This window comes from Pelophylax lessonae (assembly GCF_965119305.1).
Source record: "Pelophylax lessonae genome assembly, chromosome: 2".
Taxonomy (NCBI): domain Eukaryota; kingdom Metazoa; phylum Chordata; class Amphibia; order Anura; family Ranidae; genus Pelophylax; species Pelophylax lessonae.
The window spans coordinates 635,900,104-635,926,050 of record NC_138769.1 but is presented as its reverse complement, the minus strand read 5'-3'; the positions used below and the strand labels follow the sequence as shown (position 1 = coordinate 635,926,050).

General features: G+C 42.3%; 1 protein-coding gene across 1 annotated transcript in view; it reads right to left on the bottom strand.

The window, feature by feature from the left end:
* The window catches only part of LOC309547281 (cilia- and flagella-associated protein 337-like), a gene marked incomplete at its 5' end in the record, with an annotated part of 246,937 nt that overhangs the window by 1,197 nt on the left and 219,793 nt on the right, over positions 1-25,947 (bottom strand). Inside the window, 2 exons of the mRNA XM_082247111.1 lie at positions 2,385-2,488; positions 10,240-10,424. Coding sequence (XP_082103237.1) covers positions 2,385-2,488; positions 10,240-10,424 — 289 coding nt within the window. The remainder of the gene's footprint in view (positions 1-2,384; positions 2,489-10,239; positions 10,425-25,947) is intronic.

Below are 25,947 nucleotides of genomic sequence, written 5' to 3'. Positions count from 1 at the left end.
AAAGATGATGCATAAGAAAGCCCGCAAACAGTTTGCTGAAGACAAGCAGACTAAGGACATGGATTACTGGAACCATGTCCTGTGGTCTGATGAGACCAACATTAATGTATTTGGTTCAGATAGTGTCAAGCGCACGTCGCGGCAACCAGGTGAGGCGTACAAAGACAAGTTTGTCTTGCTGCAGTCAAGCATGGTGGTGGGAGTGTCATGAACTGGGCTGCATGAGTGCTGCCGGCACTGGGGAGCTACCGTTCATTGAGGGAACCATGAATGCCAACATGTACTGTAACATACTGAAGCAGGGCATGATCCCCTCCCTTCTGAGACTGGGCCGCAGGGCAGTATTCCAACATGGCAGCAACCCCAAACACACCTCCAAGACGACCACTGCCTTGCTAAAGAAGCTGAGAGTAAAGGCGATGGACTGGCCAAGCATGCCTCCAGACCTAAACCCTATTGAGCATCTGTGGGGCATCCTCAAATTGAAGATGGAGGAGCGCAAGGTCTCTAACATCCACCAGCTCTGTGATGTCGTCATGGAGGAGTGGAAGAGGACTCCAGTGGCAACCTGTGAAGCTCTGGTGAACTCCATGCCCAAGAGGGTTAAGGCAGTGCTGGAAAATAATGGTGACTACACAAAATATTCACACTTTGAGCCCAATTTGGACATTTTCACTTAGGGGTATACTCACTTTTGTTGCCAACGGTTTAGACATTAATGGCTGTGTGTTGAGTTATTTTGAGGGGACAGCAAATGTACACTGTTATACAAGCTGTACACTCACTACTTTACATTGTACAAAAATGTGAGGGGTGTATTCACTTTTGTGAGATATTGTATATACAGGCTACTGTATAACAGACTGTTATTTGCAGATATAAACCATGCATAAGACAGCCAGGAAAAGTCAAGTTTGCTGTGCACTTTTTTTTCAGCAAGGCAGCAAACAAGCGTGGTTTTAATGCAGGAGGGCTTTGTACAGCAAGTCCATAACCCTACAATAAACAGAATAAATAGAACATCTGCTTTTAGCCAAAACCTAACGCAAAATCTACTCTCAGGCACATCCTAAAACAAATCTATTTAACCCTGTAAAGGAAAAAAATCGCTATACATACCTTTTCTAAAGTCGATCCAGTCTGGTTCAAAGAGCAGGTGCTGTGTGCAGGAGAGAACTGACAATGGCTGAGAAATGCCTGGGAAATGACGTCACCCATAGGGTTACTATGGGGCTTCCGTTGTCGGCTGCCTCTCCTGCACACTCCTACAAACAGAAGCCGCCACTGACAGCTCAGCCTGGGACCAGACAAGAGCGGCTGCAGAACAGGCAAGTATTGCAATCTTTTCTTTACAGGACTAGATAGATTTGGTTTAGAATGTGGCTGAGAGTGGGCTTAGATTAGCTATCTTGGGGGGTTAGATAGCTTTTGGCTGAACTTTCACTTTAACCAAGCCATTAACTAAAACTAAATTCCAAAACAGACAGGCCCAAAAAAATGTATACATACTTCAACATGTAAATATATGCATAAAAATGTTATTACTAGATTTATATGAATTTATATGAACATCAAAAGTCATGTTTGAATTATGCAATCACATTAGGTGCTCAAAGTGGTCACTACTAGCATCAAGACTCTTTAGATTTTGGTAAACTACTACATGAACAGCATTGACTAAAGTGTCCATAGGAATTGCACTGCATTATGTCTCAATTTCTTCCCATAGTGCAGTCAATGTAGGACCATTCTTTTTTTAAGGCACAGTCCACATGCTTCACGCATTAATTTTACCGGGCATTCGTGCGGTTTATGCAGATGAGCAATTTGACTTCCAGCAAGATAGAGCACCACCTCACTACCACCGAGAAGTGAGAGCCTATCCGATGACATTATGCCAGGATGTTGGATAGGATGTAGAGGTGCTATTGAAATCCCTACACATTCCCTGGACTTAACACTCTTCAAACTCTATCTGTGGGGATACTAATGTACGTGGTGTACCGTACAAAACCACCTACACTAACTGAGCTACAGGAAGAAATTGAAACATCATACAGCACAATGTCCCCCCATAGCAATGTTCCCCCAGCAAATGCCCCCCCCCCCCCTGCCAATTTGAACGGATGAGAAAGTTGGCCGCCAACTGCAAAAAACAATATCGGGGTTTTGGCTGATATCTTCAGCCATAATCCCGGTAAACCACTTGCAAACTGCAACGTATATATATGTATTGCGGTCCGCAAGTGGTTAAATAATTCTGTTGTTGGATAATAACATTCCCTTTGTAGTGTTGTACTGTTGTGTAAGATTTTTGCTTTTCCTAATGCAGCAGTGTAATCTATAAAAACATGCGTTTCCAGAACCAAAGACAAACTTCTCACCATTTTCCATGTACACAACCTAGGTCCTGCCTGTTAATTTCTTCTTGAATGTCATCTTCTGTCACCGTGAGCTGTATGGGTTTTGGAATATAGTTTCCTTCATTCTGTTATAATAAAAAAAAGGCAGCAAATTCATATATAGGGAAATATGCTTGCAACTTAAAATCAAACAAAATTTAATTGAAAGTATCCAAATAATTTTATTAAACGTTACATTTAGTTTGCTAAAACATAATGTATCATAAACTGCCATATTTTATAAAATAATAGTGTAATTTTTTATTGCATCTCAATGTTGCTGATCTTGCTGCTCCATTGCAGCCACTTCATGTCTATGCACACCAGGGATTGCTGCGTTCCTTTTTTCAGGGCAGGGTTGATGATGGCATGTATGTAAACTGTGCGTTGGCACGGCCACATCTAGTCTCAATTGGGAGAGCATGTGACAGGGTGACAAAGCTGGGACATAAATAGAAGATAGGGACAAAGCATTGTCACCTTGTCCAGCAAGAATTAAAGTCATACATTTAAAAATGACGCCCTGCCACAAACAGAATCAGCAGACTGTTATGCTAAAATAGTAGGATGATAAAATATGCTTCAACTTGGTTCTCCACCTATAGAAGAAGTCCCCCCCCCCAAATGCATTTTGCCCATTTAGATCCTTCAAAATTCTTGTATGTTAATACATATCTTACTTCTAGCTGCCTAAACACATATATACATTATCTTTTTCTATCATTCTCTATTCCCAAAGTCTTTTTTTCATGAAGTCTATTTTCTTTGGGAGTGATAAACAACAGTGTTTTTATGGGATCCAGTATCCAGTCATGTTCTGGATGGATGGTAATTCTTTTATTATTATTCAGGATTTCTATAGCGCCAGCAGTTTACGCAGCGCTTTACAATTTTAGAGGGAGACAATACAGTTACAATACAATAAAATACAAGGATTAAGAGGGCCCTGCTCAGAAAAGCTTACAATCTAATAGGGTGGGGCAGGTGGTACAAGAGGTTGTAACAGTAGGGAATGAGCTGATGGAAGATTAGTTGGCGGTGTGATAGGCTTCCCTGAAGAGATGAGTTTTCAGGGATCGCCTGAAAGCAGCTAGAATAGGAGATAACCGTACAGGTTGAGGTAGAGCGTTCCAGAGGATGGGAGAGCCCCTGGAGAAATCCTGGAGACGAGCATAAGAGGAGGAGACAAGGGAGCTTGAGAGTAGGAGGTCTTGAGAGGAGCGGAGAGGACGGTTTGGGTGATATTTGGAGACAAGATTGGTGATGTAGTTTTTATTTTTTATTTTTTTGCTGCTGTCCTGTTTTTGAGATATGTCTGCAGGAGAGTACTTCAGTTGGAGCTGGCCACTTATATTTAAGCGCTATATGGATAGGAATACCAGTTGCCAGTTTGCTTATGAATCTGCATTACCTTTATTTTAGGTTAGTCTTTAGTGCAATCTGCATTAGGATCAGCCAATTGACCGATAGCACTGCCACATAAGTCAACCAGGCTAGGGAACAGACCATCTGGACAGTACTTTCTTCTCTGTGGATGATGATGCTATATACCCTGAATGTTTGCAGCTCTATGATTAAGCCATACATAGGCGAAATACATTTGGAGGGGAAAGGGGGAGGGGGGCGGTCTTCTATGGTTGGAAAACCAAGCTGAAGCCAATTTTTATGATCTTTTACCAGTTTAACTTTACAGTCTGCTGATCCTGTGTGCAGCTGGGCAACATTTTCCTGTAGTCTAAATCTAAGCTGAGCCTGTCGAGCTATACATACCGACCAGTATACAGTATCACCAGCCACAGGACTCACTTTCTGGAGCATTAGAGCAGCACTGTTTTTTAGTTTAGCCCACATTCATAAATGTAAAAAGATTGAAAATTATTTTGGAAGTTACAAAAGCATGTTAAAGCTTTTCTGAGAAGATAGTGTTCCCATGATTCCAACAGGCTATTTGGAAGACAGGTATGTGGAAGACTTCAAGAAAGTAACCTTTATGACCATTCCTCTTCCTTCGCAAGTCATAGCTGAGCAGATATAAATCAGGAGAAAAAAAGTTCACATTACCAGCTGCTGAAAGCTCTTCCAGCAACAGATGAAGACAGATCACTATGACTACAGCCCTTTCTTCAAAATGTTCTATTTTTCTAGGCAGGCATTATACTCCCTCATTGCTATTTTTTAACATCATTTACATTTGTTGTGCTTGCTTCAATTTTTTGTGTAACAGTTCTGCCATAAATTAATTTTTTCCTTAATAGCCTTGATATTTATGTTTTCTGGATGTTCAAAGGCTTTGTTTGAAGTCTACTATTAAAGCTTATCTAAAACTATTATCACACCTCCTCCACCCCAATACCAGCTCATTGCTCGCTCCTCTTTTTTAGACTGTAAGCTCCTCTATGAAAAAGTTAAGGTATTCACAGACCCAGCATGGCTCCTCACACTGGACCTCATGCAACTTGGAATCGGTGCCTCTCCACTCTTTCTCCAGACTCTGGGACCTTAATTTTCAAACGATATGCAACATTTTCCACAGTCCTTGATGATTTGGGAAGCCATGTTGTCTTCTGGTGTTGGTCCACTGTGTTTTATCAAGTCCAAAGTTAGGGCAGCCCTCTACCAGAAAGTTCTAGAGCACTTCATGCTTCCCTCTGCTGACCAGCTTTAAGGAGATGCTGATTTCATTTTCCAGCAGGACTTGGCACCTGCCCACACTGCCAAAACCTGGTCTTAATGATCATGGTGTCACTTTTCTTGATTGGACTGCAAACTCGCCTGACCTAAACCCTATAGAGAATCTGTGGGAAATTGTCAAGCGCAAGATGAGAGACACCAGACCCAACAATGCAGATGAGCAGAAAGCCGCTATCAAAGCAACCTGGGCTTCCATAACACCTCAGCAGTGCCACAGGCTGATCACCTCCATGCCACGCCGCATTGATGAAGTAATTCATGCAAAAGGAGCCCCAACCAAGCATTGAGTGCATAATATACTGTACATGGACATACTTTTCAGTAAGCCAACATTTCTGTATTAAAAGTCCTTTTTTTATTGGTCGTATAAAATATTCTAATTTTCTGAGATACTGAATTTTGTTTTTTTTTCTAGCTGTAAGCCATAATCATCTAAAATAAAATAAAGAAATGCTTGAAATACATCACGCTGTATGTAACACATCTGTATTAAATGTATGAGATTCAGTTTTTGGATTGAATTACTGAAATATATGTACTTTTTTGATGATATTCTAATTTTATGAGATGCACCTGTAGAGCCAACAATATAAAGGCAGATAGTTACCGTTACAATACAATACAAGAGGGTTAGGGAGGCCCTGCTCATAACAGCTTACAATATAACAGAAGAGTTATACACTATGCTCGCTGCCTGTGAGTAATTATGTACACTGAGCCACACATGGGAAGCTCAGTGAATATTTACAACACCATGTGCTGTGATTATGTGACTTCAGTGTGCATGTGCAGGAGTGATGTCATCGTGGCCCTGCAAAGCAAGCAGCTGAAGAGCCAGAAAACAGAAGGAAGACTGGGAGAAGACGGCAGCACCCTTGACCAATGGGAGCACTGACATTGCAGCGCTGGAGGGGATCGTTTGCCATTCAAGTGTGCCATAATGTGCTTATTTGCTATACATACTAGCACATCATGGCTAAATGCTCCTGGGGTCTGATTTAAAAAAATGTTGGAAGAGGTTTATTTCCGCCTTCGAGGTGGGCAAGCACAGACACAAAATAATTAGGTGTATCTTGTTTAGGATATAATATGAGCTGATTTGCCCATTCAGAAAAAAAGACAAAGTGGTCTTTCATAGACTAAGAGCCCATTCACACTGCCGCGACTTGTCAGCCTGACAAGTCGCGGTCGGTCGCGGTCCATTGAGTAGTACAGGACCCATTCTAATAGGAGCGACACAAGTCGCTCCGACTTAGAAAAAGGGTCTTGTACTACTTTGGGGCGACCTCGAAGCGACTTGCATAGACTTCCATTATGTGAAGTCCCTGCAAGTCGCGCCGAAGTCGCGGTGCACGCAACTTCACAGGTCGCCCCCGAAGTCGTGTTGCCTCAGTGTGAACCGGCTCTAAAGGACTAGAAATGTGCATTTGTTTTCTTTTATCGAATGATTTATTCACATCTTGTTCTCCATCCTAAAGTATAACTAAAGGCACAACTTTTTTAGTTTTGGAGAGGATGAAGATGGAATAGAACACCCATTTTTTATCACTCCCTGAGTCCCCTTTAGGGAGAGTTCCCTCTTTATTTGTCCTGTTTACCATTATCTTTGAAAGTGAAAGGAAAAAAAAATTCTCAAATTTTGGGGTGTCCCCAGAAAAGTAATAAAGGCACTAATTCTGGTGATCTGGGGGCACAATGGACATTCCTAATTTGAAAGAATTTCCTCTCACTTCCTGTTTGGCTACAGGACAGGAAATGAAAGTAAATCTCCCCAATGGGACACAGATGGCAAACAAAATCTGACATAGGGTTACAACCCTCCCTTACTCCATTCAAAATGTTTTGCCTATAGTTTTACTTTAAGATAAATTAAATTCCATGCAAAATGTTAGTCCTTTTCCTGTAAATGGAGACATTATTTTTCAATATTATCTTGCGCAGTAATATGTATTTTTTTGGGTAAATAAAAATATTACTGTTTTTGAAATGACACAACGGGGTTAATGTACTAAAGGCAAATAGAATATTCACTTTGTGGAAAAAGTTCCACTTTGAATGAGAATTTTCCCTAGAGCTTAGTGAATGAGATGAAGCTCTGCTGACATCCATCATCCAACCATGTGCCAGCAAAAATGTTGTTGTTGTTTTCTTCCATGTGATTGGGTATTCTTTGCAAAGCTTCACTTACCACATTCACTAAGCTACGAGGAAAATTCTCTTGCAAAGTTCAACTTCCCTTGCATAGTGAAAAGCCTATTTGCCCTAGTAAAGCAACCCCAGGGTGTTTCCCTATTGACTATACACTAAATAACCAAAAGTCTGTGGAAGCCTATATGAGCTGGTTACACATTCTATCCCAAAACCATGGACATTATAATGAAGTTGTCTCTCTTGCAGCTATAACAGCCTCTATTCTTCTGGCAAGGCTTTCCACCATAGTTTAGAGTGTGTGTCTGTGGGAATCTGTGCCTGTTTTAGGAAAAAGCACAGGTACTGATGCTGGAAGAGAAGATCTTTCCAATTTATCCCAAAGGTTGCGAACAGGGCTCTGTGGAGGACAATCGAGATCTTCCACTCCAAACTCATCATACCATGTCCTAGGCCTGGATTTGTGCACCAAAATAATAACCTGTTTCTACAGTTAACCAAGCTAAAGAAGCAGAGCTTCACCTGAAAAGGGAAGTTCCACTGATCTTCCTCCTCCCCCCTCCTCTGTCTGTATCACTGTATTGGCATTTTTTTCCCTGGGAGTGGGTATTTATTTCAGGCAGGTACCTGCTCCCACTTCCACTTGGCTTGCCTAAGCGAGCAGAGCTCCCTTCCCCGCCTGCAACCTCCTGAGACATGTCATATATTCCAGGAGACTTCCGGGCCCCATTTAGAAAGCACAGAATGTCTCACACACACACACACAGAGTAAAGTCAGCTGTAATACACCAGGAAGTCACAGTTGGATTCCCACAAGCAAGATGCCGGTGCTGGAGACTTGAAGAACTGCCCTGGGTGGAACCCTGGACTGGTAAATGTCTGTATATTAAATATATATAATATATAAAATATAATATATAATAAAGTTTTTAAGAAAAAAAAAAAAAAGGAAATATCATAATTTGCTACTATGCACCACATACTAGCACATTACGAAAGACTTAACTTAACACAAAGCCCTCCAGCGGCGCACTGTCACTGCTGCAGAGGCTTCCATCTTCACCTGGTCTTCTTTCCAGGTACAGGGATGCCGGCTGTCTGACTGGCTGAGCTGCGAAGAGCTGCATGCATGGGAGTCTCTGACGTGGCACACGGCTCTGAAGAAACAGCACGGGTATGCCATTCCTTTAGAGCCCATGCGCTGGCAGGGCCGCTGATAGGGGGGAACCACCAGTCCTCCTGTAGTGGTTCCAGGCACACAGGGTGGCCCAAACAGCAGAGGGAATCAGTGCGCTCAGACAGAAGGGCAATTACAGGTTGCCCTGTGCAACTGAAAACCGATTTCTCTCTCACCGGCTTTCAGCTGCTACAGGGAGAGATACAGACACAGGGCCCTCCGCAGAAGCTGCTGGCTTCCATGCCCCGTAAAAAAATGTAAAAAAAAAATTTTTAAAACGTTTAAACATTTTTTTAAAATTATAAAATAGTTTTTCAAAATTGTAAAAAACTATTTAAAAGGGGCAAATTCACACAGCTTCTTTGTTATCTTTGTGTCCTCTAAGAACGATTTTAATATATTTTTAGTGAAAATGTTGTTTTGATATACCGTATATACTCGAGTATAAGCCGACCCGAGTATAAGCCGAGACCCCTACTTTTACCACAAAAAGATGGGAAAAATCATTGACTCGAGTATAAGCCTAGGGTGAGAATGCAGGGCGGCGGGCATGGTACAGGAAAATTCAGGGTGACTGGCATGGTGCAGGAGAATGCAGGGTACTGGCATGGTATAGGAGAATGCAGGGTGACTGGCATGGTGCAGGAGAATGCAGGGTACTGGCATGGTGCAGGAGAATGCAGGGTGACTGGCATGGTGCAGGAGAATGCAGGGTACTGGCATGGTGCAGGAGAATGCAGGGTGACTGGCATGGTGCAGGAGAATGCAGGGTACTGGCATGGTGCAGGAGAATGCAGGGTGACTGGCATGGTGCAGGAGAATGCAGGGTGACTGGCATGGTGCAGGAGAATGCAGGGTACTGGCATGGTGCAGGAGAATGCAGGGTACTGGCATGGTGCAGGAGATTGCAGGGTACTGGCATGGTGCAGGAGATTGCAGGGTACTGGCATGGTCCAGGAGATTGCAGGGTACTGGCATGGTGCAGGAGATTGCAGGGTACTGGCATGGTCCAGGAGATTGCAGGGTACTGGCATGGTGCAGGAGAATGCAGGGCACTGGCATAGTACAAGAGGATCTGGGGTTGTGGGCATACTACAGGAGATGCAGTGCTGTGGGCATGGTACATGTGGACCATGCCCGCAGCACTGCATCCCTCGTAGTGTGCCCGCAGCCCATGGCAGGTAGTGAAGCTGTTTCACTTACCTGTTTCAGAGGCGCCTTCATTTTAAAAATGGCGCCGCCCGGCGCCGACACGTCATTGCGCACGCGCCGCCACCGCTCGTATACTTTCGGCTATTCCCGGCCTCTCCCGAGCGGCGCCGGGAATAGCCGAAATTACACGAGCGGCGGCGGCGCGTGCGCGGTGACATGTATGCGACGGGCGGCGCCATTTTTAAACCTTAAACCCGTCGGAGCGGACAGAAATTTTTTTTTTTTTCCTTGACTCGAGTATAAGCCGAGGGGGACGTTTTCAGCACAAAAAAATGTGCTGAAAAACTCGGCTTATACTCGAGTATATACGGTATTCGAGGAGGGCCCTGCCAGGTAGGCTGTACGGGGCCCTGTGATTTCTATCAGCAGCTCTGTGCGCTGGTGATGCCACCGGCTACTGCTAGCCTAAACGGTGCACTTTTAGGAGATATTTATTTTCCATATAGGTAAGCTTTGTTATAAGCTTACCTGTAGGTAAAAAAAAAAAGTTTACTACCACTTTAAGAGTAAGCAGCTACAGTATTTTTAGCTGCTGACTTAATTTTTTTTTTTTTTCACAATGACCGGAGCTACTCCAGTATATTATATTGCTTATTAACTTTCTCAAACCTTTATATCTGAAACTTCCTTAGATTTTTCTTTTTCTTGAGTAGAATGATCTTCCTGCTCATCTGCTACCAGTACTGGATGCACAGGCATACTCTCTGGATCAATAAGGATCTCATAAGGTACCATTGGATGCTTCCAAGAAGCCGGTGTGAAAACCTCCCATGGGTCTGCCTGGCCAAATGTTCCTAGGGCAGTAAAAAAAACAAATTATACTCAAGATAAATCACTACGTGGTTAGTAATGTTAACATTTAATAGGTTAATAATCAAATCTGTCCAATGCATCCAATCCACATCCCTTGATTCATAATTACCGTAAATTGGATTTGAAGACTAACCGACTGGTCCCAGTGCTCAGTCGTTGTCATATGGGGATATGGGACTTTCTAGGATTGGATACCCATAGTAAAAGAGGTAAGCACATATAAAAAAATTCAAAAGTTTTATTACAGAAAATTCATATTAAAATTCATCAAGACAGTACATGTATAATTACAAGATACAATACATATAGAGGTGGATGAATATATGTCGAGCAGGCGCCCTTTCACTCAACGCGTTTCGCGGACTGATTTAACAGACATCGCTTCATCAGGAATGAGGGCAATATACTCATCTTCCAACACATACTTCATAGATATCAATAGCTTAAACAGACTCCAGTGGAACAATTCACCAAGATGGGCGGATCATGGCCTTAGCCGTATATCCTAGGGGGGCATGACATCTCCCCAGGGATCGGCCACAGATGTGCAGACTGGACCAGCCTATGAGTGCAGACTTATCCAACAGCAGGCACAGGAATTGGCACTTGGTCAACTCAGAGAGAGACTGCCGCCATGAGTGGTGGATAGCAAGGAGGAGCAGCTAATGGTAACATTTATTCATTACCACATGTATAAGGTCTTTTACTAATACATTTTTTCAGTACCAGGTGGCGACGTTCTGTTATTTTTCAAACAAAGATGATAATAATTATTAGAATTAAATTAAATCAGATATATAAAGTAATCCTTTATTTTATTATTTCATAGGACTATGCTGGAATGTACTATTCGTTTATACAGGGGGCATCTGTACATAATCTGCACTACTGCAGCTGGTTCCTCTCAGTTTGAAGGATCAGAACCTCTAAATTTGGGGTGGTCATGGGTTCTTGAACTTCACAGCTGTTACAAAATAGCAAACCTGACAATCTGAGTAGAAGCCTAATTACTTAAATTAGAAAACTGTTGATGCCTCAGAAAAAAAGTGCTGGACTAGGAAGTAAGAAAAAGCTATATAAAAATTCAGATTTTGTTTTTAAAAAAAGAGTAAGCCATAAATTATATGCATTTAAGTTATCAATGGCTCAAGTCCAGAGTCTACAGTTTTACATGATTCGTTTTGCATAGCAGAAGCTGTATGTAAGTTATTTATTTCTATTGATTTACCAGAGTAATTCAGATATTACTATACTCAACGATTTTACATTTTAAAAATCCTCTCCCATAGGTTGTGATAAAAATAATTCTCTGCTTTGTAGTAGTTGTTTTGTATAGTTTTTACATCTGCAGAGGACATTTTGTATAATCTTCTACTGATTAATATGTCTTCCTGAAATAGTGAGTGCATGGAAGAAAAATTACAAATGCAGTGATAACTGAACAATTTCTGTATTGATATCTGTATTAAAAAGGATGTATCACAAGAATGTGCACTGGCCCATTGCAACTGATCAACCAAACCTACTGTATATTCTCACAACAGGCTGCAAAAAATACTGTACATGCTTTAGCAGTAGCAGTATGGTTTCTAAAGAAAACTGTCTACCAGTCATTTGCAGTACCTGGACTCACTGATAAAACATTGCTACTCTCTCAACAGATTGAAGTAGAGCATATGTGGTTAGCATATGGCTTTCCTTGTCTTCCTAATGTAGCAGGTTTTCCAGGCATTGGGCCTGATGTGGGTCTGCCATTGTTACCGGTGACACCTTCAGCCCATTAAGGTTGAATACCCCAATGTGAGATTGGAGACAATGACCATTCCGGCATCTTTGGTTTGTTTTGTTTATTTGATAATGGGGGATGGGGGAAGGGAATGAGTGGGATACTCCTCTGGCTCAACGAGGTACAACTGGGACACTTTACAGAAAAACGCCTGTTAGAGCTGTCTTGACGCCAGCTGAATGCCGGCCAACGCTTGCTGGCTCTTAAGAAATACTGACTTGCTAAACTGTGCTTGAACTTGACTTTTGACACTCTGGTTAGCTCAAAAGTCCTGTAAACAGCTCCCCCAGCCCTTCACTGACTGAGGTAGCTCTTTGTGACTGCTTGAGCTTGCTGCAACTCTCAACACAGAACACTGCACGCTGTACACTCTAACTCTTCAGGGCCCAACCGTTGGTGCCCCCTTTACACTTCAGGGTCCTCTCACTAGGCACCCCCTCTGAACTTCGGGGTCCTCTCACTAGGCACCCCCTCTACACTTCAGGGTCAACACTGGCACCCCCTTTTCAGCTAGCTGGCTCCTGGATATCTTGGACCTTCACCAGAGTGGTCCCCTCTGCTAGGCAGACCCCCAGGGGCAGTTTACAGTACTCATGAACTGGGAATGCTTACCTGAAACTCTGCTCCGGTGGTCCTCGGCACACCAGATCCTCTCTGCAGATCAGCTCAGCTCACTCCATTCCCTCAGGCAAGCCGCCCGGGACACCCGATCCTGCTGACAGGAGGAGAGACAGCCATACTCTCCCTACTGGGACTCTGCTTCCACCAAAGATGCTGCGTCATGCGCTCCCCTCAAACTTATACCCACTCCCAGAATCCTGTGCATCAGAATCTGCCTTTCTGGGGTAGATACAGGCCTGATTATGCCATTGGCTGGGTTTCCTCCACTGCCCAATGAGAACCCTTTCATGGAGCACAGTGGGGAGACTCCCCAGTCTCAACAGCTACACCTGGGAGCAGGGCTGCTGTTAGAAATTGTGGGGCCCCATACAGACTACCTGGCAGGGCCCCCCCCAAAGAAAATATTAAAGATATATTTAGCTAAAATTACAACAAAATCACTATTATCAGACACAAATATAACATAACTCACGTAATTCCTGCTAAATCTAAAAAAAAAAAAAACTATGTTAAATAAAAAAGAAGATGAGATGAGAAAAATATACAGGCTGGGCAGGTGGAGCTCAGTGATCAGAGAGACAGAGAGAGAGAAACAAAGTTACAATTTACAAATAAACTCCTGAGCAGAGATAAGTGCTGGGAGGGGGGGCCATACAAGGGAGGGGGATTAGTGAGGGACAACTGTCTCTTTCTCAACAGATAAAAGCTGATAGCAGGGAGAGGGACAGATCAGATTCAGGTGCTGGAGGAAGATTTTTGTATTTGTTGTCCATCACTAATCCCCCTCTCTGTGTGGGCCCTCCTGTGTGCTCGGGCCCCCTACAAGAGGGCTGGTGGTCCCCCCCTATCAGTGGCCCTGCTTGGGAGACATGACAGCCCAGCTGAAAATCATGGCCTTGCTGTTAGGCAGCTAAGGCCCACTATAATTTGCCTAGCACTGACCTTGTAGGGTGCTACATCAAAAAAGAGGGAAGGTTTGACCAGGTTGTACAGAGATTATCCATACAGTCAATTAATCAGATTTGGACAATTTTGCTACTCTTAAACTAGCCATATGTAGCTTGAATTGTATCCAATTCCTGCTGAATAGACTCAGCTTTTTGAGCTGTGAATGGGCCTGTTGGCACCACCTGGCATGACAAAGGTCTATTTAAAGCGGAGCTCCACCCAAAAGGGGAAGCTCTGCCTGTTCGCACCCTCCACTGCCACATTTGGGGTAAGCGGGTACCTGGTTTTGACAGGTAGCCACTCCCACTTCCAGGTAAGATCGGCGATCTACGAATTCTTGGCCCCTCCTCCTTCCCCCTGCTTCCTTTCGAGACACACAGAGGTCCCAGAAGACGATGGTTCTATTCAGAAAGCGCAGCACAACTCGCGCATGCACAGTAGGGAACTGGCTGTGAAGTCTGAAGGCTCAATTGAGCCAGATGGAAAATTATCCTATCAGATGCAATAACCGTTCATTAAAAGGTGCATCTCATAAAATTAGAATATCATGAACAAGGTCATTTATTTCAGTAATTCAATTCAAAAAGGGAAACTCGTATATTTTATGTAGATGCGTTACACACAGAGTGAAATATTTTAAACATTTCTTTCTTTTAATTTTGATGATTTTGGCTTACAGCTAGTGAAAACCCAAAATTCAGTATCTTAATTTTATGAGATGCACCTGTATATAGGCAACTACGAATACCATCAGTGAAGATTCCTCTTCTCATGCTGTCCAGCATGGATAGAGGAATTGATTGACTTTTTCTCATTCAGCCCGAGTGCATGGCCATGCACTATGCAATCTGATTGTACAGTCTCTGTACAATTTTTTAAATTGCCAGAACAAATAATATAAAGACAAAACATATCAATCCTTTCAGTTTGTATCCAGTCATTCGGGCCCTTGCACTACATCGTTGTTGGCAGATCTTAAGGAGATTGTACAGACTTCATAGTATACAGCCAGTGTTTTTTCACTGTTGCTTTATAGTTACAGTGTTGTATGTTCCATTATTATTGGTGACACTGTCTGATAGTTATTGTCATCAAATTGCCAAAGAGTGTTTGATCACTCTGTCTCAATCTTGATGCTGGCGGGGGACAGATGCAACATCAGATTGATGCTGCACCCACCTAAGTATGATTTCTAAAAATAAAATAAAAAATTATCTTTTAAACATGTATTGCAATGTATGTGAACTAAAAGTTAATTCAGAATTTTTGGTGTCAGTGAAAGCAAACCCAGTGGCCAAGGAGGGTGGGAGTGCCCAGCGGGGACACTCCTTCCTCATTGCAGACACGGATAGATTCATGCACCTGTCTCTGACAAGCACCAACACTTTTGGTTCTGTGCCCTAACGAAATTCTAGTCTATGACACCCTTTATGCATTCCTCTGGGTGTCTTTCAATTTGTTTTTGGATTCCCAAATCAAATCTTTTTCTAAAGAAAATTGTACCAGACTTGCTTTTCACAAAGCATACTTTGGTACTTGGAGAAAACATTTTAGAGAGTGGAGTTTGCACAGGTTGCACTAAAAGCACCAAATACCAAGGAAAGCTAGAACCAGGCAATAGACCCATATGTGACTATTACAATAAAACTGGTATCACTCTGGGGGGGCTTTGTCCAGCACGTTCCCATCACTACACTGAATCGACTGTGCACTGGACATGTTTAAATATCTGTGTTTCTTTTTCTGGCTACAAGAAAAGTGCATAATCAATGCTCTTAAATTGACTCTAAAGGTTCATTTAAAAAAAAAATAATAAACATGTTATACTTACCTGCTCTGTGCAATAGACGTGCATAGAGCAGCCTTAACCTTCTCCTCTGGGGTCCCACACTAGCATTTCTGGCTACTCCTCCCTTCTGAGTGCCCCAATAGCAAGTTGCTTGCTATGGGGGCACTCGTGGAAGCTCGTTCCCAAGCAAGGTCTATTGACACACACAAAGTGACTCAGCCCCACTTGCTGCTCCCTCCTCACAGGATTTGATTGACAGCAGCAAGAGCCAATGGCTCCCACTGCTGCCTCCATGTCCTGTGAGGAGAGAGAGAGTGGAGAGTGCCACTGCTCTTGTGTACAGCACTGGATCGAGATCAGGCTCAGGTAAATTTAAGGAGGGGGGGCTGGGGGAGAAGCTGACCATGGAAGGTTTTTCACCTTAATGATGAGAATGCATAAGGATAAGAAACCTTAAGTCCTTACAGCCACTATAATTACCAAAAACAACAATGTTCTTGAGATTTCATATATTAATACACATAAAAATGAATTGAATAAAAATGTATTCCTTTAACCAAAATATTACGCATGGGGGAATTAAATAAATCTCTTCCTAATTCCCATACAATATTAATGAATGAAAATGTAACAGTCTCACCCATTACAAACACATTCTGTGGAGGAGGTTTTCTATCCATGAGACTGCTGCTGTACACCAAGCCTTTCTATGCCCATGGCAAGCATACAGAGATTGCAGTATGTATTCATTTATTAATATTGTATGATCATTAGGTGGGGTTTTATCTCATTTTCTTTTGGTCTTCCACACTTAATGATTTAATTTATTTAATACACTCATTTCTATGTGTGGTCATTAAAGCTGAACTCCAGGAATAATCTTATTTTTAAACTTACATAGGCCCAGCTTGGCTACATCCAATCTTTCAAAGATCACATACCAAGGGCTGCTGATGATGTAGATATTCAAAGTAGAAGCTTGTGCTACATACAGTCAGTGGTCCCTTCCTGGTGCTGCTTGAATGACTTGCCTTCTGTATAGTGAACACATGGGGCCAGTCACTCGGCATCTCTGCCATTTAGAAAACGTCTTACATTGTTTTTAATGAATACAAGGTGTTCTCTCACTGGATGGAACAGAGAAGAGAGATGGATGACGTCACAAGCTCCACTTTTTCCAATGAAGAATGCCTTGAATGCTTGGTAAAAAAAGATGTTCTCTGAATGGCAGAGGTGCCAGCAGGGCCGGAGTGGGACTCATTTTCAGCCCTGGAGTTTCATGCCTTAGACCAGCCCACTTAAGTTCACGACTGACTATAATAAAATAATAATATTAAAACCTCAGAATATAAGTTTGCAATGGCGCACTGTTCTCTACAGCCTTGTAATTCATTCAGGGAGTGAGAGAAGGAGGGGTGAAAGAAAGAGGGAAGGAGAGAGAGAGAGGGAGAGGAAAGAAAGAGGGAAGTGTGATACATACAGAGTACAGGGTTTAGCAGCTTATTATGCACAAAGTGCAGAGTTTAGGGGGCGTTATGTACAGAATGCAGAGTTGAGAAATGTATTACACATAAAGTGCAAGTTTGAGCAGTGCATTGTGAACAGTGCAGAGTTGAGGAATGTGCTACGTACAAAGTGCAGAATTCAGCGGTGCGCTATGTACAGATTGCAGGGTTGAGGAGTGCACTACATACACAGTGCAGAGTTGAGGAGTGTGAGTGTGCTTTGTACAGAGTTGAGGAGTGCACTAAGCACAGAGTGCAGAGTTCAGGAGTGTGCTTTGTATATAGTGTGCAGTGTACAGAGTTCAGGGTTCCGGAGTGCATTGAATTTTCAGTACAGGGTTCAGAATTGTGCTAGATAAAGAGTGCAGGGTTCAGAATTGTGCTATATACAGAGTGCAGGGTTCAGGAGTATGCTATATGCAGAGCCCAGGAGTACGTTACATTCAGAGTGCAGATTCAGGAGTGCACTGAATACAGAGTGCAAGGTTCAGGATTGTTCTATGTACAAAGTGCAGGGTTCCGGATTGTGCTCCGTACAGACTGCACTACGTGCAGAGTGCAGTGTTTAGGAGTACATTGCATTCAGAGTGCGAGGTTCAGGATTGCACTACGTACAGAAGGCAGGGTTCAGGAGAGCGCTATGTACAGAGTGCAGGGTTCAAGATCGCACTACCTACAGAGGGCAGGGTTCAGGAGTGTGCTATGTGATGAGTGCACGGCGCAGGACTGCACTATCTACAGGGTTCAGGAGTGCACTACGTACAGAGTGCACGGTTCAGGATCGCACTACCTACAGAGGGTAAGGTTCACGAGTGCGCTACATATAGAATGCACGGTTCAGGATTGCACTACCTACAGAGGGTAGGGTTCAGGAGTGTGCTATGTGTAGAGTGCATGGCTCAGGATTGCACTACCTACAAGGTTCAGAATTGCACTACGTACAGAGGTCAGGGTTCAGGATCGCACTACCTACAGAGGTCAGGGTTAAGGATCGCACTACCTACAGAGGTCAGGGTTAAGGATCGCACTACCTACAGAGGTCAGGGTTCAGGATCGCACTACCTACAGAGGTCAGGGTTCAGGATCGCACTACCTACAGATGTCAGGGTTCAGGATCGCACTACCTACAGATGTCAGGGTTCAGGAGTGCAGTACTTGCCAAAACGCATGTAAAAAAACAGTCCTTTGGGGTGGTAAATCTCTTCCTCACCTAGATACTTCCGTGCCCACAGAAGTATCGCAGTGAGGAGATTTATCGTCCCCAAGGACTGTTTTTTTACATGCGTACTGCAAATGTAAGTGTTTTTAATATTTTTAAAATACCTCATTTTTAAGACCAACTATGCTAAAAGCCTATTCTTTCATATCTTGGGTACTCATTCCCCAGCGGAGTGTTTTTCAGCGGAAGAGGAGTATACATCTTGAGTGGAACCACACCTGACTATAAACAAACATACAAAAGGCACAATATAACCTGTAATGGGTTAAAATTTCATTGCACATGGAGGTGTTTTGTAAGGGCTTCCTGACACACAGTTGCTGATCTACAGATGGCCTTTCTATTTCTCACACATTATATTTATTGATTTTGCATATTAAGGATATTATAGTATGTTTTCTGTTTCACTATTATACATGCTTTTTGGAAGATTATATAGGATCTTGAGTATATACATATATATGTGTATGTAGGTTAGCACTGTCACTTCACTGCAAAGTAATATATAATATTGTTCTTTTTGTTATTTCTGAAAAATTGCCAGGTTTGTGTTGGACAGCTTATGCTATGTACAGAGGGCAGGTCAACCCTCCCCCCCTCCCCCAGTACAGAGCTCTCTCCAAAATTTCTGCCCCCTCCCTCCCATTACAGATCTTTTCTCTCCTCCCTGCCCAGTGCAGTACAGGGCTCCCCTCCCTGTCCTCTGCCCCACAGAAAAGAATAGACTGTAACTTACAGGTCAGGCTGATGCCACGGGCTTCTTGTGATACTGTAGGCTCGAGGCAAGAGCTATGTGCCCTGCCCCTTCTCGTTGATCCACGCCCCCTGCTCATCCTGCCACGCCCCCTCCTCTGTTGAATATGCATGAAGAGCAGGGAGGGTTTTGAGCGTGCTGCCGAGATTGCTGTCACTTATAAAACACAGAAGCTGGGCTTCTGTGATTATAAGTGACTGTAGTAAGCGGCAATGCAAGGAGGCAGCGCCGTAGGTCCTGGCTGAAAAAAAAAGGCATTATTCCTGCATTAAAAAAAGCTGCTAGCTGTCCCTGAGTGCCGCCTTCTCCTCCTTCGCTCCTCCCACCGGCAGTCCCCGCCCCCGTCGGCCGCACAGTGAAGATGCAGGGAGGAGGTGGGTGGAGCCACATGCCACACATTCCAATAGGCGCAGAGGAGGACGAGGAAGATCCTCCTCCGCCGTGCATTCTGGGTCCTCTTCTCTGCACGTCACTGGTTGCTAGACGCCAGGCGGCTGGCCATCTTAGCAACCAGTCTAGTGCAAGCTAAAGGTGCTGCTGCGGTGTCCTGGGGGATCAGATCGGGGAAATTGCCACCCTGCGTGGGGCCCCCCAGGCAACTTGGCCAGTCCGCCCCTGGCCATGACAACGGCCCTAGTGGTCAAAAAAACTGACCAGCCCACCGGGAATTATCCCGGTGCTCCCGATTAGCCAATCCGGGCCTGGGTGCCAGGCAACCTGCTGTGTTCAGTATACAGGTTGCAAGTATGGCTGTATATAGCACAGGCTACTATAGTGAATTTCTGTATTCCCTAGCAGCCCCCTGGATGTGAGCTATGAAGGATTAGATGTAACCAAGCTGGAATAATGTAAGTTTAAAAAAAGGTAATTCCTGGAGTTTAGCTTTAAGAAATGTTAAGCACATTGTCTATTGTTCATTTATTATTAGAAGCAATGATTACATTACCACTAACTTACAACAGGACTCAAGGAAGCTACAGCTAAAGGCTGCGTAGTGTTAGTGATGGTGGTTATATAAGTAATATAACCAAGATGCAGAGTTAAGAAGGTGGGAGAACAAGGAGGATGCAGGTACCCCAAGGCAGGCATTAAAAATGTATTTCCAAACAGAAAATATAGTTCTAGTAGTGAGCAATGAAGCTCTTAATTTATTATAGGGTGCCGTTGCACCACAATGTTTTCTTAAAACATCAGTACTAAAAACTGTTATTTTGTTTGCCCCTTTGTCAGTGATCCTTTCTATATAATTCATGGTTTAAAGCTGAATTCCAGGCAGATCTAACAGAAACAAATTATTGGAGTTAAGAACCAGAATTTGATATGGTATCAGTCTCTTACAGGTCAAATATATGGCAGAACTCAGACTGGGGGGGAGGGGCCACACAAGATCCAGTCAAGTGTGCTGCAGGGCAAATGACCTGCTGATGGGAGAAGAGAGCAGAGTGACAGAGAGGTTAGATCAGTTTGCTGCTTCTTTTATCATTGTCCAATCACAGGGTGTGTTGGGGAGGGGTGTGGGGGGAGGGGGCAGGAAGAGGACACCGTTATTGAACTTCAAAGAAAAGGGTCTCCTGCCCTACCAGACAGACCTGTGCTGTGTGACACAGCTGTGGAAATCTGAAATGTAGATGGAGTCAAAGAAATCCTTTGGCAAGTAAATCAACTCTCAAATATGCACTTTATGTGTATTTTTTCTGAAAGTTCAGCTTCAAACATACAACATGCTGCAGTTTTGGTCCAGCTGTGTTCCATTTTTTTTTATAATATAGCCAATGAAAAGCAAATTAAAATGCAGGTTCTACCTTCCGTCATTTAATCAGTTTCATCTAGTTTTGTGCAATGGCTAGTGTAAAAATAACTAGAATAAGAGGGATCCAAAATTACAATTAGGTAGGATGAGACCGCAAAGGTTATTTCAAAGCATTACAATATAAAATGTAAGATTGGTGAGAGATAGTTTGCATTTTGTTTCAGGATGTATTCTTGTTTTATTACCATGGATTTAAAATATCCATGTGATAGCTGTTACTGATACTGACCCTCTGATTTTTCCATTGCTGCAATTGTTGCTGGTCACATTTTATGTCTGTTCCAGTCTTAAGTTTTTTGGTAGGTCTTTGGGTGACCTGAGAATTTCTGGCTCTCAGGTCATTACATTCTGACTTGACTTGTAATTTTTTTTTTTTAAAGTAAGTATACCACCCATGCTCCCAATAGTCATGAGTAACTTGATATTACTGTAATATATGTTATTTCCTTGCTTCTGCTAAGTGGTTTTATATTGTTTGAATAAGGGAAAATTTTAATAGCTGAAACTATGAGCTCAACCCTATTACCTATGCTATATGTCAATGCACTTTGGTTTTGATTTCACTAAAAGGATTTCCAGGGTCTCTAATATAACATTACCTCTAAAAAGGAAAATGTGTTGTTATATCTGTATGAGTGCAAAAAATGTTGATTCTTGATGTACAAATCTCCTTAAATGTTAAAAACCCTGCTCAGTTCACCTCAATGCTTTACAGAACTTTCCACTTATGTTCTGGAGTTGAAAAGCAAGAGGTGAGTGAACGACTGGGAAAATAGTGGATGAACAGAGTAATAGTGGGATAACTGTGGGGAATTGGGTAATGTTGGGGTGACAGTGGGTAATTGTCACTAACAAAATGGATCTAGTGTGACAATTGCATTTCATGCCATACAGTCTTGCAGTTCACATCTCTGCTCAACTGTACAGCCAGCCTGCAGAACTGACATTTCTCTAGTGTAGTTAAAGAATAATTCCATTTATGGATATTTTATACATAGGTACATTGGTCAAGCTTGGATCAATATACGTAAATATGTATATGCTATACTTGGCTATTGCCCCCCGATTCTGGAAATCACATTGCTACTCTAGTGATCTCCACTAGTTTCCAGGTTCCACTCAGCATGGGTGCCATTCGGAGAAGGCTTTGCATTTTCTGAATGAATGCGAAGCATTCTCTGATTGGGGGAGGTGGAAAGGCAGGCAGTGATGTTATACTCTCCACCTCATCAAATCAAAGAATGCTTTGCATTCATTCAGAAAATGTTAAGCATTCTCTTAATAATGCCTGTGCCAAGTGGATGACCTTCTGTGTTCAGAATGCAGCTGGGCAGCCCATCAGCATGGGATCTAAAGCAAGTTGAGATCACTGAAGTAGTAGTGTCTACTTTGTTGATTTACGGTTTCCAGGGGCATGAGCCTGGTATGGTATATACATAGTTATACTGATCCAAGGTGGACCAATGCAACCATGTATAAAATATCCATATCTGGAATTCTTCTTTAAAATGTAGTTAAGCAATAAACCTATGTCACCTACCTGTAAGGGAGCAGCAGGAGCCCTCCTTTTCTCTCTGCTATCTTACCAGGTTGGCTCTTTGGGCTGCACCTCCCTCCCCCAATCTGAGTAATTTTTACATGGAAAAACTTACATTTAGCGCTAAGACATATTTATGTACTTACAACAGCTGCATTTAAAAAGACAGTTCATTCGTATTTTTAAATGAATATATAACGGTATTTTTTTTTATATCTCTGGAGTTCAGCTTTAAAGCAGAAATAAACCCACTGATTTCACGGTTTCCCAAAACAGCTATATTCAAGGCATGCCATGAATGATAATTGTCACAGTTGGAAAATATACAACCTATATTCTTTAAACACAATAATCACAAAAGATAAATGTGATGTTAAAAAATCTTAAGATGATGTATCAAATCAAAATAATATTTCAAGTTTATGAATTGAACAAAAATATTCAACCGTGTATATGTAGAAAAAATCCACATGTGAAAAATTATTATAATAATGATAGTCCTTCAAAATATTGTGATATAAACAAGAACAAATAAAATTGTGGTGAAAAGTCCAATAACAAATCAATAAAGTGATGAGTGATTGAGTGGTCCCTCCACCTGGTGAAATGCCTCCTTACCCGGCGGAAAATAAGGTAAGTGCCTGAAAATAAATTCCTGTGATGGTGACTTGTATGTATCCTTATGAACACCTGCAAACGTGCACGATCCCCCCAGGTGATAAAAGCTATATAAGCCTCTTACCAAATGGAAAAGAAAAAACAGCCTTTCAATCGGCAGATGGAAACTGCAGGCACTTTTCCTGTCTCCTTACTTTAGGATGGATGGCTCACACGGTGATTCGGCAAGGTGCATAAAAAATATATAGAAGACTAATAGTGCATTACCTTTTGATATTAAGGTTTATTAGAAAGATTGCACTTACATGTAGGTAGACGATTCAAGCAGGAATAATCTGATGTTTCAGACAGAGGATCTCTATTGCGACTCGTGTCCGACTGCAGAGCAGACTCCGAGTGACGTAATGACGGCACGCCTCCCTACTGACACGTTTCCTCCAATAGGGCTTCAACTGAGAATGGGAGATGAAGCCCTATTGGAGGAAACGCGTCAGAGGGAGGCGTGCTGTCATTACGTCACTCGGAGTCCGCGCTGCCGCCACGAGTCGCAATAGAGATCCTCTGTCTGAAACATCAGATTATTCCTGCTTGAATCGTCTACCTACATGTAAGTGCAATCTTTCTAATAAACCTTAATATCAAAAGGTAATTCACTATTAGTCTTCTATATATTTTTTATGCACCTTGCCGAATCACCGTGTGAGCCATCCATCCTAACATAAGGAGACAGGAAGAGTGCCTGCAGTTTCCATCTGCCGATTGAAAGGCTGTTTTTTCTTTTCCATTTGGTAAGAGGCTTATATAGCTTTTATCACCTGGGGGATCGTGCACGTTTGCAGGTGTTCATAAGGATACATACAAGTCACCATCACAGGAATTTATTTTCAGGCATTTACCTTATTTTCCGCCGGGTAAGGAGGCATTTCACCAGGTGGAGGGATCACTCAATCACTCATCACTTTATTGATTTGTTATTGGACTTTTCACCACAATTTTATTTGTTCTTGTTTATATCACAATATTTTGAAGGACTATCATTATTATAATAATTTTTCACATGTGGATTTTTTCTACATATACACGGTTGAATATTTTTGTTCAATTCATAAACTTGAAATATTATTTTAATTTGATACATCATCTTAAGATTTTTTAACATCACATTTATCTTTTGTGATTATTGTGTTTAGAGAATATAGGTTGTATATTTTCCATCTTTCATTTTCCACATTGAAAAGTGCACCATCACATTTAAACACATACTTTTTCTTTATTCTGGTAGAAGCCTTTCACAAAATCAGCGCACCCTTCTTTTCAACTTATAAATTGTCACAGTTGCATGTGCTCCACAAACCAAACTGTCAAGCCATCAAATGACTGGTGTCATAATGTGCAGCATCATGGCAACTGCGGATCAAACATAGGTTATATTGTTACATAGTTGGTAAGGCTGCACAAAGACCAGTCCATCCAGATCAATCTGGGTGTGTGTGTTTGTGTCAGTACCATTTTTAAAACCCTGTAAATTGTGTTCACTGAGAAACACATCTAGAAGTTTTTTTTAAAATGTATCTACACTCCCTGTTGTAACAACCAACTGGGGACGCGAGTTCCACATCCTTACCGCTCTAACAGTAAAAAATAAATACATTATAAAAGTAACCATTCCTCGTGACTCCAGTCCCTTTTTTAACTTTGTTGCCCTTCTCTGGACTCTCTCTAGTTCAAGGACATCCTTCCCGAGGACTGGTGACCAGAACTGGATAGCATACTCAACCCCTTAACCCCGACATAACGCAAATATCTGTCCTTCGGCTTTAAGGGGTTGTAGTGGGGTGATCACCCTGGTACCATTTTTTAGAGCGATCAGTCGGCTTTCTTGTGATAACAACTGATGGGGCTTAACAACCGCTCGGCCATTATCACAAGCAGCGGGAGGGGATGCCCCACTCCTGCCACCTTCTGCAGCTCTGCCTGGGTCTCCTGTCCCACTGGGAGACCCAAGCCGGCACATCTGCCGGGTGGCCGGAGACCTGAACAAAGCCGGGATCGGATTTGATCGGGTCTCGGATCTAGTAACCCGGAAGTGATGTCATGACATCACTTCCAGTTACTGAAGCCTTAAAGGTGCCAGATTTAAAAAAAAAAAATTTACAGTATTCAAAACAGCAAATACTTGCCATTTTGAATGCTTTTAAGTGCAAAGGAGGGATTTGGGGTCTTATAGACCCCAGATCCCGCCATAAAGAGTACCTGTCACTGCCTATTACTGTCACAGAGGATGTTTACATTCCTTGTGACAGCAATAAAAATGTAAAGGTACAGTGTAACAATAAAAAAAATACAATAAAATAAATAAGAAAAAAATCAAATTGAAAGCACCCCATCCCCCTGTGCTCACATGCATAAGCGAGCGCATATGTAAGTCCCGCCCGCAAATATAATCAGTGTTCGAACCACACATGTGATGCGCTCTAACGATCAAGGCGATCGCGATCATTAGAGCAAGAACAATAATTCTAGTACCTCTTCTGTAACTCTAAACTGGTATCCGTTAAAAATGTAACCGTGAAAAACATTTTTAAATACCGTAGTTCGTCACTATTCCACGAGTGTGCACAATTTTAAAGCAAGACATGTTAGGCATCCATTTACTTGGCGTAACATCATCGTTCACATTACGCAAAAAAATTGGGATAACTTTACTGTTTTTTTTTTAAATTCATGAATGTGTATTTCTTCAAAAAAATTGCATTTGAAAGACCGCTGCAAATACAGTGCGACATAAAATATTGCAATGATCGCCATTTTATTCTTTAGGGTCTCTGCTAAAAAATATATACAAAATGGTTTGGGGTTCTAAGTAATTTTCTAGCCAAAAATACTGATTTTAAAAGGCGTAGACATGAAGGGGTTA